At 44.0% G+C, this 14111-nt stretch overlaps 1 protein-coding gene across 5 annotated transcripts in view; it reads left to right on the top strand.

The window, feature by feature from the left end:
• Positions 1 to 14111, top strand: part of TJP1 (tight junction protein 1) — a 288086-nt gene that overhangs the window by 218412 nt on the left and 55563 nt on the right. For all 5 annotated transcript variants that reach the window (XM_023187696.2, XM_023187694.2, XM_023187699.2 and 2 more), the window contains 2 exons: positions 433 to 601; positions 917 to 1064. In XM_023187696.2, the coding sequence (XP_023043464.1) occupies positions 433 to 601; positions 917 to 1064 (317 nt within the window). The remainder of the gene's footprint in view (positions 1 to 432; positions 602 to 916; positions 1065 to 14111) is intronic.

The raw sequence follows: 14111 nt of genomic DNA, 5'->3' as shown, positions 1-14111 counted from the left end.
TAAATTTCCTTTATGCATTATTATATGTCGACATTGATACTTTAGGTATCACAGGATCATCCTGAGATAATTATTCACCAGCCGGTACTACTTCGTAGATAAGATATGTCTGTTCTTACACATTAAAAAATTCTGATAATTGCTTTCAGATATTGTTGAAATGCTTATTTGTTTGTTTATAAGTAATAGAAAGTGATAGCCTTTTGAGGAGGAGTTAGGGGATACTACTTTGGGTTTTTCTGACAGCAGCAGTACAGTAAAGATTTTATCATCTCAGGAAGGTGGAATACTTTGATAATTTGGAAAAGTATAAAGAGAATATTTTAGGTCTTACAGCAAGGGAGTGGTTTGGATATTTCTGTTTATAACAAACCAAGTTAACATTTGTATTTTATCATTTACTTGAAACCTGTAATTTATTTTCTGTTGCAGATAAATGGTACTGTGACAGAAAATATGTCATTGACAGATGCAAAGACATTGATAGAAAGGTCTAAAGGCAAATTAAAAATGGTAGTTCAAAGAGATGAACGGGCTACGCTGTTGAATGTCCCTGATCTGTCTGACAGCATCCACTCTGCTAATGCCTCTGAGAGAGACGGTGAGTGTGACTCTCTTTGAAGGCCCCCTCTAAGTGACCTGTTTTCTTAAAAACACTAGGGAGACTGGACATCTTTGAAAGAAATGATAATTTTTTACCAGCCAAACACCTTCAAAATCTAAAAGTTTTATATGTGTTTTTTCCTGTAGACAACTCGCCACTATTGATTTGATCGCTGGCTGATGAAATTAATGCATAAATTTTCCATTTTATATATAATTTTACTTACCAGCCTATCTTCGTTATTACTGGAGTACTTTATACTTGACTGTAATTATTTTTGTGGGAAAATAAGTAGCACTCTTTTATTAACAGACATTTCAGAAATTCAGTCACTGGCCTCAGATCATTCTGGTCGATCACACGATAGGCCTCCCCGCCGCAGCCGGTCACGATCTCCTGACCAGCGGTCAGAGCCTTCTGATCATTCCAGACACTCTCCACAGCAGCAAAGCAATGGCAGGTAAGACACCCTATTTTTAAAAAAATACAGGGGTTTTGTTTGCTTGATACCAGTATCTAAAATTGCTTACAAATAAAAGATGGATTTCTTTTGATTATTCAAGATTAGATCTGTTTTTCTCAATTTAGACATTTTTTAAATCTAAAATAACTGCAAACTTTTCCTTAAAGGGTCAGATAGTAGACATATTTCAGTCATGCAGGCCATACAGTTCTTGTCACTGCTCAACTGCAAAAGCAACCATAGCATGTAATGAATAGACAGACTATGTTCCCATAAAACTGTATTTACAAAAACGGTTGATCCACAGCTGCAGTTTGCCATACTATTGCATTAGAAGATGCTAGCAAGCTTCAGGAATCTACTACTTGGGAAAGTTAACTATTGAAGTCCTTTAATAAACACCTTAACCTGGACTATTTTCTCTTTTAAAAATACACTAGTGTTGGCCGGGTGTGGTGGCTCACACCTGTAATCCCAGCACTTTGGGAGGCCGAGGCAGGCGGATCACTTGAGGCCAGGAGATCGAGACCAGCCTGATCGACATGGTGAAACTCTGTCTCTACTAAAAATGCAAAAATTAGCCAGGCATGTTTGCACATGCTTGTAATCCCAGCTACTTGCGAGGCTGAGACGTGAGAATTGCTTGAAACTGGGAAGCGGCAGTTGCAGTGAGCCGAGATTGCACCACTGCACTCCAGCCTCAGTGACAGAGGGGAACTCTTTCTCAAAAACAAAACAAAACACTAGTATTTTTGCCAGAGGTTCTGGTATAGTGGTAGTATGTGACGTACCTGAGTTTATCTTTCTTTAGAGTCACATGTACATTAAGAATCTGAAGAAAATTATGATCCTTCTCTCCAGACAATTTGCATGTGCATATACACACAGCAATTGCATACAATTTCTGGAGACTCCCAAGGCTCTATAGGCCACCAAGTGACCCATGGTTAACTGCAGTCCACATGAAGATCACTTGAAACATGAGTCCAGGGCTGAAGAGACAGTTTAGAAGAAAAGGGAACCCTTATATGTTGTTGATGGGAATGTAAATTGATACAGCCATTCTGGAAAACAATATGGAGGTTCCTCAAAAAATGAAAACTAGAACTAGCACATGATCCAGCAGTTCTACTTCTGGGTATGTATCCAAAGGAAATGACATCACTGTCTCGAAGAGATATCTGCACTCTCATGTTTGTTGCAGCATTATTCACAATAGCCAAGGTATGGAGTCAACCTAAATGTCCAACACATGAATTGATAAAGAAAATGTGGTGTATATGTTCACACACAATGAAATATGATTCAGCCGTATAAAAGAAGGAAATCCTGCCATTTGGAACAACATGGATGAACCTGGAGGTCATTGTGCTGAGTGAAATAAACCAGACACAGAAAGACAAACAGTGCATGACCTCACTTACTGTGGAACCTACACAAGTTGGACTCATAGAAACAGACAGTAGAATGGTGGATACCAGGGATTAGGGGTGGGGAGGAATGGGGAGATGTTGATGAAAGGTACGTAGTTTCAGTTATAAGATGAATAAGTTCTGGAGACCTAATTTACGTTGTGGTGGCAAGAGTTAATACTGTATATGAGGGTAGATCTTAAGGTATTCTTTTGACACATTAAGAAAAGTAACTGTGAGTATGGATATGTTAATTAACTTGGTTGCAGTCATCACTTGAATATGTATATCAAAACATGACTGTTGTACACCTTTAGTAGATACAATGTTTATTTGTCAGACCTCAGGAAAGCTGGAAAGAAAAAGTAAATTTGGTCATCTCTTCTAGATCTGAAGAGATGATTTTGGATTAGAGATGCTGAATTGAGACTTAACTTGCATAGAGGTGTTAGCAGAAGCCATAGAAGTCACTAAAATTGCTAAGAGAAGCAATTTGGAAAGAAGTCAAAGAACTGGAGAACAGGGAGCACATTCTTTTAGGAAGTTGAAGAGGCAAGGGAGAAGTCAGAGAAGGGAGGCGTACCTAGCCAGGAGAGAGCCTTTTTAAAGTTTGTAAAAAACCATAGTGACACGGTAGTTAAAACTGTATATTCACAAAAGTGTTTCACATTCTACTAAAATGGGAACTAGTAAGAGAAGAGGATAACTTGTAAGAGCTATGAATGTGGTTGCTAACTCGTATCCACTGTAGTTTTTATGTATTTGTGAAGCCGATTATTTCTAAATTTCAAACTTAGATTTATAAATTATAAGAACCCTGGTGTTTAAGGATGTAATGATTTTTTAAAGGAATATTATGGCATGTTACGTGTAAAGTTGGCTTGTAACTGATGATGATTTTTAATTGCTGCAATTAATATATTCTAAAAATCTTCCTGGCACAGCATAGATGTTATCAGGAAAAGGATTACTGCCGCAACACAGACACACACAGTGATACAGCACCTTTGATGATTCATGGGAGCAGCTGTAATTTTAACATCCCTTTCTCAGCTAGAAACCGTGCTTAAGTAATTTGGACATGATTTCCCCTTTTAAATAAAGCAATCTTAAAATCTTAAATGTTTGGCCATTAGTTTACATTGTAAACAAATTCTAAATCTTAGAAAATTCTTTCTGATATCTACTTTCTTCATTTAGAGTTCCTTAACACGTAGAATCTGTAACCTTAACTTAAAAGTTGAGGGGTTTTTTTCCCCCAAAATTACTATTTTTGTATTATATTGTGATGTTTTATTTCTCCTAGGAATCTTAAGTGTTCTCATGTGTAGCACCAGTAATATGGGAACCTTTAAGAATACAAACTTCTGGGGCTTGCTTTCAGTTCATCTGAGACGGAAGCAGGCAATACATTTGACCCTCCAACAGCCTGGGGGCTAGGGGGACCAGAACCTCCCTCCTACCCTGACACACAGTCAGAAACCCACCTGTGATTTTTAACTACCCAAAAACTTAACTATTAACAGCCTACTGTTGACTGGAAGCTTACTGATAACATAAACAGTACAAAGTTTGTAGGTTAGATGTATTATGTACAGTATTCTTAAAGTAAGCTAAAGAAAAGAAAGTGTTAATAAGAAAACCATAAGGAAGAGAAAATACATTTACTGTTCATTAAGTGGAAGTGGATCATCATAAAGGTCTTCATCCTCGATTTCCTTCACCCTTCATTTCCGTCATCTTTGTTTTCACATTTAGTTGTCTGAGGAATAGGAGGGGTTGGTCTTTCTGTATCATGGTGGCAGAGGTGGAAGAAAATTCGCGTATAAATGGACCCATACAGTTCAATCCCATGTTCTTCAAGGGTCAGCTGTATTTTTTTTTTTTTTTTTTAAGCTCCGGGTATTGTAGCAGGACGAGCCACAGACAGAACTCCTCAGACACCAAGTTAAATAAGGAAGGGGTTTATTTGGCCGGGGTCATTGGCAAGACTCCTGTCTCAAGAGCCGAGCCCCCCAAGTGAGCAATTCCTGTCCCTTTTAAGGGCTCAGAACTCTAAGGGAGTGCATGTGAGGGGGTCGTGATTGATTGAGCAAGCAGGGGGTACGTGACTGGGGGCTGCATGCACCGGTAATTAGATCGGAACAAAACAGGATAGGGATTTTCACAGTGCATTTCTATACAATGTCTGTAATCTATAGCTAACATCACCGATTAGGTCAGGGGTCGATCTTTAACTACCAGGCCCAGGGTGCGGAGCCAGGCTGTCTGCCTGTGGATTTCATTTCTGCCTTTTAGTTTTTACTTCTTCTTTCTTTGGAGGCAGAAATTGGGCATAAGACAATACGAGGGGTGGTCTCCTCCCTTATTCCCCCCTTTTGAGACTCTCACTCATTTTACTAGTGGGAGTTCTCACTTTCATTTTCACTACCCATGTCTTTCTGCAAGATAGATCGATAGTGATTCATATAGTACACTTGTGCTGAAGCATTTTGGTGAACTAAGGTAACGATGAAGCTTTTTATCATTTGAAGAAGTACAGGTAGCAAACAAGGGAGCAGTAGGCAGGTTCCTATTATTATTGTAACTCTTATTATAAGAGTTTTAAATCCTCCTAGCGCTGGGAACCATTTTCCAAACATGGCCCCGGGATCAAATCCATGCCACACTTGCACAGGCACATGTGCCAGTTTTGTCATATCTCTATGTCTTCAACTACTTGCCCTTGATCATCTATTTGTAGACAGCAATTAGTAAGGTTAAATTTCCCACAGACTCCTCCTTCAGCTGCTAGCAAGTAGTCGAGAGCCAATCTATTTTGATAGATAGCATTTCTAATCTGAGTTTCTTGCTGGGCCAGAATAGCCAAGGCTCTGCCGGTTTTATTAGTGATTATTTCTAAGACAGCTTATAATCGTATGATTCGGTTGATCATGTAAATGGGGGTCCGGTATCCCCACGAGCCATCTTGTGCCCAAGTAGCAGGCCCATAATATTGTATGATTCTCTCAGGGGGCCATTCATCATCTTTCCAATTTCCTATAGCTGTGCTTCTCTTTTTGCAGGAAGCATAGACAGGGAAACCCCGGAGTTCATCTGTTTTTATGGGCAGTAGGAAGAAAGATAGTTTAATAGTGCCAGTAATACAACTACCTGCCCACTGGTCAGGTAATTTGGCATAAGCTCTATGCCCACATAACCAGTATAATACAGTGGGGGCTGTCCAGTCCCGGTGGGACTCCGGGTGGGTCCACACGGTTTGCAACTTTGGGAATTTGCTAAATGGATTCCTCTCTGTGTGATTTGAACTCCACCAAGTGACTGTCTTTGTGGTACCATTATATAGTTTCTGTCCCAGACAATGGAGTCGTCCTATGGGGTGAGTGAATTCTTTTCCTTCTCTAGCTATGCAGTGTTGTCCAATAATTGAGGCTTTTAGGACCCAGAAGTTATCAGGCTGATTCTTTTGCGTCAGGAATTCATCAGGAACTGGGTCTGTAGGCACTAATTCTTGGGCTTTCCATGGCCATTGATCTCCCATTACAGTTCCTCCACAGACATAACATGAAGTGACATTGAGAGACTGGGCTACATGCTCAGCAAATTTCAAAAACAAATTTCTTGTTTTTCCTGGAATTTCTGGTACTGGTACATTTGGTTCATCATAGAAAGTTTGAAACACTGGCCCAGGAGAGCGTTTGTAAACTTCTCCTCGAACCAAGGTATTTACTCAAGGATCCAGTCCAGCCCCATTGATTCCTAAGGTCACACGCTCCCCTTTTTTCCAGTGAGGATCAAGGGGATTGATTGGTTATTACTAGCTCTAAGTGGTTACATTGTCCCTTAGTGCAGGAAGGGCCATTTTTTCCATTGTGAAGGTGGACTAGATCCTTTTCATTTTTTATCCAAGTGGCTCAAATGACACAAGACCAGTATCCACATTCATTTCCACACAGTCCTAATTCATTACAAATGTACTTATTTTCAGTCATATAGCCTTTTTCCCAACTGAAAGAGCCACATCCCCTTCCTAACTCTGTTAATGATGGCACAGGCATCAAATTTGAAGATTATGCGTTTGGGCCCCCTTTTTCTTCTGTTCTGCCTAATACTTTACTTGTATCATTTATGAGTCCCCACCAGTCTTCAGTCCTTAATCTTACTTATTTCAAAAACTGTGGACATGGGAGGCTCAGAGGGGTCATAACACACATCTGGTCTGTCGTTTCCTGGGCTACATACCTCGTCCCGAGTGTCATTATATAAACATGTTCCTTTTAAAGTTCCTAGGCATTCATAGTAACTGTAGAACAGAAAGATTGTTTTAACTTGTTGCCCTACCTCGGTAACCTGATGTATACCCTGAGAGCAGTCTTCCATGCAGGGAAAATCAGTGGAAGCTTTTACTATACAAGTCCACGTTATAAGGAAAATGAGTCCCATGATGATTCTCCTCATGCTTCGGCTGTGTGTAGACCCGCCAGCTTCCAGGTGTGACTGGAGCAGGGCTCGTTGTCCTCCTCAAAGTCACTTTGCAGGGGTTGTCCAGGCTCAGTTTTGCCTCCCAGGTTTCCTCGGCTGCAGGTTTCACAAGGCTGTAATGGATCCAGGCTGGGATTCCTTCTACCTTTACAGCCGTGGGGGTGGTCAGGATGACGGTCTGTGGTCCTTTCCATTGTGGCTGCAAAGGGGCTACGTTCCAGTCCTTGATCCACACGCGATCACCTGGAGAGAAAGGGCGAACTGGGGAGAATAAGCTGATGGGAAACTTCTCATTTACCCAAGTTGAGATTGTTTGTGTAATTTTTTCTAAAGGCTGTGGCTGTCGCTGTAATTCAATGTCACCTAACTCTCAGGGAGTGCCTGGAAGCCCCCGTAGTACAGGAGGAGGCCTATGATACAGTAGTTCATAAGGGGAGTATCCTGTTTTCTTAGAAGGAGTGCATCTAATTTTAAACAATACCATAGGAAGGGCCTGTATCCACTTTAATCCTGTTTCCTGACATACTTTCCCTAAACTATTTTTGACAGTCAGATTCATTTGCTCCACCTTTCCGGAACCCTCAGGTCGGTAGGTGGCATGTAGCTTCCAAGTGATTCCTTATGCCTTTGCTGTCTTCTGTACCAAGTCAGCCATAAACACCGGCCCATTATCTGAGCCGATTTGTAAGGGCAGTCCAAACCTGGGAATAAGATCTCAGAGAAGCACACAGTTTACCTCGTAGGCCTTTTCGGTTCATATTGGATAAGCCTCCACCCACCCAGAGGAAGTACACACAAGAACCAGCAAATACTTGTTACCTCCACATTTCAGCATTTCTGTGAAATTCACCTGAAGATCCTCCAAAGGAGCCGCTCCATAAGCTTGTATGCTGGGTGGAGCAGTAGGGCCTTGCCTTGCATTGTGCTGTCGGCAAGTAACGCACCGTTGTGCTGCTGCTTTGGCAAGAACTGGCAAGTGTGAGACGTAGAAGTACTGGCCTAAGAGTGTTTTGACCTAGATGAATGGTTTTGTGCACCGCCAATACGATTGTGGCTCCCAGCAACTGCGGCACAGCTACCCTCCCATCTAGCAGTCTGATCCATCCTCCTTGTATGACTTGCCCCCCTTCTGCATGGAAGAAGTCTTTTTCTTCCTTAGAATGGGTACGTACCAGGTCAGGTGTTTGAGGGAGTTAAGGGGGCTACTACCAATGCCCGGTAAGGGGTAGATGCTGCTTTTCGAGCTTCTGAATCAGCTCGAGAGTTTCCTAAGGCCACTGAGGTGGAGGCTTGCTGGTGTCCCCTGCAGCGCATGACTGCCACCCTCTGAGGTTTCCACACTGCCTCTAATAATTGTAGAATTTCTTGTTGATATTTTATGTCCTTTCCCCCAGAGTTTAACAGACCCTTTTCCTTATATAATGCTCCATGCACTTGGAGGGTTAGAAAGGCATATTGGGAGTCAGTGTAGATGTTTACAGTCTTACCTTCACTGAGTTCTAGAGCCCAAGTTAAATCATTGAGCTCAGCCATCTGGGCTGCAATGCCCTGTGGCAATGGTTTGGCTTCAATGACAGCATCCAAAGTTACCCCCGCATATCCTGCACATCTTTCTCCTTGTGGATTAACGAAGTTGCTCCCATCCACATATAACTCCCAGTCTACTGATGCCCATGGCTGGTCCCTAACGTCAGGTCTGCTAGAATATGCTGAGTCCAACACCTCTACACAGATATCGCTCGACCGGGCTCTCTGAACCCGGGAACAGGGTGGCGAGGTTTAGGGAGTTACAGACTTCAATAGTTACGTGGGGATTTTCACACAGCGAGCTTTGGCACTTGGTTAATCTAGCATTTGTTAGCCAGTGATGTCCTTTGGTATTCATCAAAGTTACCACGGCATGGGGGCCCTTTATATTCAGATTTTGCCCAAGGGTTTATCTGCTTCTTGTGCTAACAGGGCTATTGCAGCCAGGGCCCTTAGACATCGTGGCCAGCCTTTGGAAACCCCATCTAGTTGTTTTGAGAGACAGGCCACTGGCCTTGGCCAGGGTTAAAACTCCAGCTGCCGTTTTTTCTCTGTCTGACACATAGAGTGTAAAGGGCCTTTTCAAATCTGGTAGTCCTAGGGCTAGAGCCAACGTAAGTTTTTCCTTTAACTTACAAAAGGTTTGCTGTTGTAGACGCCCCCATTCAAAAGGCTCCTGGTCATCCCCCTTTGTAACCCCGTGCAAAGGTTTGGCTAGTACTAGAAAGTTTGGAATCCATGATCTGCAAAACCCCACAGCGCCTAGGAATTCCCTTACGTGCCTTCTGGTTTTAGGTTCTGGTAGGCTGCAGATGACCTGCTTTCTTTCTGACCCCAGGCTGCGCTCCCCTTTCCAAATAGTGAATCCCAGGTAGCATACCTGCTGTCTGCAGATCTGAGCTTTCTTCTTGGACACCTTATACCCACAGTCCTCTAGGTGCCGAAGCAGGGCATCAGTTCGTTTTGCGCACCTGACTGCCGTGGAGTGTCCCAGCAGAAGGTCGTCCATGTACAGAAGCAAGACGCAGCCTAGGTCTTCAGCAGGAAACTTTTGCAGATCTCGAGCCAGGGCCTCCCCGAAGATAGTAGGGGAGTTCTTGAACCCTTGGGGAAGCTGGGTCCCAAGTATACTGAGTAGTGACACCTGACTCCCGATCTTCCCACTGAAAGGCAAAAAGCTTCTGGTTCTCAGGAGCTATTCTGATGCTAAAGAAGGCATCTTTTAAGTCCAGACAGGTAAACCAGCTGTCCTCAGCTGGTAGCAGCCCTAACAATGTGTAAGGGTCAGGAACTGTTGGGTGCAGAGTCACTGTAGCTTGGTTGATTGAGCGCAAGTCCTGTACTGGTCGGTAGTCCTTGGTCCCTGGCTTAGGGACAGGCGGAGGGGGTGTTCCATGGAGACTGGCAAAGAACTAATTCCATAGGCTTTCAAGCGCCTGAGATGAACCTGGATTCCTTGGAGAACTTCTCTGGGAACCAGATACCGCTTTTGTCTAATTGGTTGGGCCCCAGGCTTAACTTCTGTGAGTACAGGGGCTTGGTTGACCGCCAGTCCTGGAGGGTTATCCTCTGCCCATACTCAGGGCTATCGCTTAGCTAGAGCTGGTTTTATCTCTTGGCCTGGCTCTGTTAGAAAAAGTCTCCATTCAGGTATTCAGCAGGAGGTAACTGAATCGTGAGGGGGGCAGTTACCCCTGTACTCATGATAGTGAGTACCCACAAGATCTGATGGTTTTATAAGGAACTTATCCTTTTGCTTAGCACTTCTTGCTGCTGCCACCTGAAGAAGGATGTGTTTGCTTCCCCTTCTACCATGATTGTAAGTTTCCTGGGGCCTCCCCAGCCATGCTGAACTGTGAGTCAAATAAACCTCTTTCCTTTATAAACTAAAAAAAAAAAAAAAAAAAAGGAAAAAGAAAAAAAGAAAAAGTCTCCATTCTTCTACCTGGGGGACCGTAAGGGCCATGGTAACTCCCATTCCCGGTAACTTTAGCTGTAAAGAGCCTTGTTCTGTAGAGGAGATGGTGGCTCTCAGCTTGCTAAGCAAGTCGCTTCCCAGCAAGGGCAAGGGACAGCCAGGCATGTACAAGAACTGGTGAACTGTCTCATGTCCCCCCACCGAGCAGGTCTGTGGTAGACAGAAAGCCTGCTTAGTGGAAACTCCTGTTGCTCCGATTATATCAATGGTTTTCTTGGATAAGCGGCGACCGGGGTGGTCACTATTGAATGTTCAGCACCAGTATCGACCAAAAACTTGATGTCCTTGCCCCTAGTTGTAATCCTGACCGTGGGCTCCTTGGCACTTGAGCCCGGTCCCTTTCAGTCCAGTAACCCTTCAGCCAGATTGAACAGAGTTCCCTCATCTTCATCTGAGGTCTTTTGTTCCGAACCACCTTGCTTTTCCTTCAGTTGGGGACATTTATCTTTCCAATGTCCTATTTCCTTACAACAGGCACATTGGTTACGTTGCAAGCGTGGGCGATTAGACTGGGTATTCTCCCCTGAACCCCCCTTTCCCTCTCTTTTCCGGGGAATTTCCTTAATGGCCACGACCAGTAAGTCGGCATTTCGCCTAGCCTGGCGTTCGCCTTCCTTACGGCTTTCTCTGCAGCTTGTTGCATCTCTATTCACAAACACTTGATTGGCTGTTTCCAGTAACTGTGTGTGCGAGGTATTCATACCCACAAACCCAACCTGTTTCTGCAATTTTTTCCTGATATCTTCCACGCTTTGACTAACTAATAACTAAGGCCATGCTAATCATGCACTGATTTTCAGGGCTATCTGGATCAAAAGGAGTGTACAGACGGTAAGCCTCACAGTCTTTCATAGAATTGCGCTGGGCTCTCCTCTTTTCCTTGGATGACCTCAGAGACCTTATTTATATTTGTAGCCTTTTGAGCCCCTTTCTTTAGACCTTGTATTAATGCCTCACGGTACCGTCTTAGCCTCTTCATGTCTGGTCCCTCATTCGGGCCCCACTGGGGGTCTGTTCCTGGCAGTTGAATTCTTATATATTCTTGGGGGTTTTGGTAATCGACTGGGACATGCTCCTCTAGCCACTTAGTTACCACCTGGAGCACCCTTCGCCTTTCATCTGTATTAAAGAGGTACATGAGCAGCTGGTGGCAATCAGTCCAAGTGATGATGAGTCTGTGTAATAGTTTGGAGCAAGTCAATTAAAGCTTGAGGCTTTTCAGTGTAAGATGGAGTATTACTTTTCCAAGTGAGATCAGCAGAGGTGAAAGGTTGATACACAAAGGCACGCCTTTCCACCATGTGCCTGTCCTCATCTACCCCAGTATATCGCTGCTCTCTCAGGGGCATTTGGATTCCAGTCTTGGGCCATAAGCGAGCTGCCAAGGGAGGAATTTCTTCTGCGGCTTCACTTCCTCTCTTGTCTGGGTAGTCAAGGGGTGTGGTCATCTGGTGGAGGTGGAGGTGCTGTGGGCTCAGGGGTGGGGAGCCCTTCCTCCCAATAAGGAGGGGGTATTGCTGGTACCAATTCCTGCCATGATTCTTCTGGTGTTGGGTCGGACAGGACTTTTGGTGCCAACTTCCCTCAGCGGGTGGAGCGAGGACCTTCCTTAACTGTCTCTTTGCTACTAGTACTGCTGTTGCCTGTCCTCTTAACCACTGTGGGGGGTCCAAAACTAGCTGTAACCAGGAATCTGTATGTGGGAACTGCTCTGAGTACCCTGACTTACAGATTACCCTGTGCCATACCTTCGAGACAAGGGACCTGTTGTCCACGCTTCCTTCTGATAGCCAACCCACCTCTAATGCTGGCCAGGCTATCTCACACAAAGTTCTAAGTTTTCCTGGTGTCATGGTGACTCCATAGTCTCCCTTAAATCCCTTTTTGAAATTTTTCGACATAGTTCCTAGTGGGGTGGGCCTACTTTGTGCCTGACCCGTGTTTCCTTGAGACAAAACACCACAAAACAAAGAACAGGTAAAAAGGACACACACACTTTTACAGCTTACGCCAAATCAGAATCAAAACCAAAATCAGAGTATCAAGAAATCTAAGCCAGGTCAAAACCAAAACCAAAGTATCAAGCAATCCAAGTCAAAAACAAAAACCAAAGTGCACCGCGGTACAGGCACACCGTGGGTGATCAGGCCACGCTTCCACTCAAATGGAGTAGCCAAGTTTCCACGACCAGTCCTGTCAAGCAATTTAAACGAAATCAAAACCAAAAAAGTGCCGACAAAGGCACGCTGTGGGTGATCAGGCCACGCTTCCACTCAAATGGAGTGGACAAGTTCCCAAGACCGGTCCTGTCAAGCAGTTCAAACCAAGTCAAAACCAAAATTAAAGCAAAGTGCCGATAAAGGCATGCTGTGAGTGATCAGGCCACGCTTCCACTCACACAGAGTGGGCAAGTTCTCAAGACTAGTCTTACCAAGTTTCAGATATCCGGACTCCCAAGTACCAGTTCCTTCCCCGTGTTCAGCCACTGCGTTGATCCTCCACGGGGCCTGCCATAGGCGTCCCACGGGGGCAGATGCCTACCCAGGAGCACTCTCAGGGTCTGCATCGCTCGGGCTGCTCCGAATCCCCCACAGGGGTGTTCCACAGGGCAGGCTCAAGCCGCCAAAGTAGCTGCCTCCATCCGCCATTCACCTCACTTCCCGATCAGGGAACCAAGAAATGTAGCAGGACGAGCTGCAGACAGAACTCCTCAGACAGCAAGTTACATAAGGAAGGGGTGTATTTGGCCGGGGTCATTGGCAAGACTCCTGTCTCAAGAGCCGAGCCCCCCGAGTGAGCAATTCCTGACCCTTTTTAGGGCTCACAAGGGGGTGCATGTGAGAGGGTCGTGATCGATTGAGCAAGCAGCAGTTACGTGACTGGGGGCTGCATGCACCGGTAATTAGATCGGAACAAAACAGGATAGGGATGTTCAAGTGCATTTCTATACAATGTCTGTAATCTATAGATAACAGAACCGATTAGGTCAGGAGTGGAACTTTAACTGCCAGGCCCAGGGTGCAGCCCCGGGCTGTCTGCCTGTGGATTTCATTTCTGCCTTTTAGTTTTTACTTCTTTCTTTGGAGGCAGAAATTGGGCATAAGACGATAACGAGGGGTGGTCTCCTCCCTTAGTATCTTTCTGTGCACTGCTAGATGTGGGGACTGCTGGTTAGAAAGTGTAGTATTTAAAAGAAAAGGTAACTTCAACTACAGAAGGAAAAAACTCTTCAGGTTCTTGTCAGATTTTTTGTGGTGAGGATTTAATTCCTGAAAATTTAGTAATCTGCCTACAGACAAGATATAAATACCAGTTACTTAAAGGTTTCATTTCCACCCCAAAGTTTAATCTTCAAATCCTGTAACTGTGGAGTTTTAATTTAGAGCATGCCCTGCATCTTGAGAAACAAGTTAGATACATTATAAGAGTAAAATGCTAGTGTAAAAAAACACTAAGGGACTTCCATATATAGTCTTTTGTTTTTGTTATTTAATTTTGTCTGTATAAGTGTCTTTTTGTTTTACAAATTGTTTGTAAATTATTTTTAAAGAATTAATTTAAAAAATGACTTGGTCTCTGTGAGAAAGGTTTCACTTGAGTGTAAAAGGAAGTCTGTTTTGGCAAACATCAGCCCTGCCCTATTCT

Source organism: Piliocolobus tephrosceles, chromosome 6, assembly GCF_002776525.5.
Source record: "Piliocolobus tephrosceles isolate RC106 chromosome 6, ASM277652v3, whole genome shotgun sequence".
Lineage (NCBI taxonomy): Eukaryota > Metazoa > Chordata > Mammalia > Primates > Cercopithecidae > Piliocolobus > Piliocolobus tephrosceles.
Note: the sequence above shows the minus strand (reverse complement) of the source record. Positions and strands in the feature narration are given on the sequence as shown.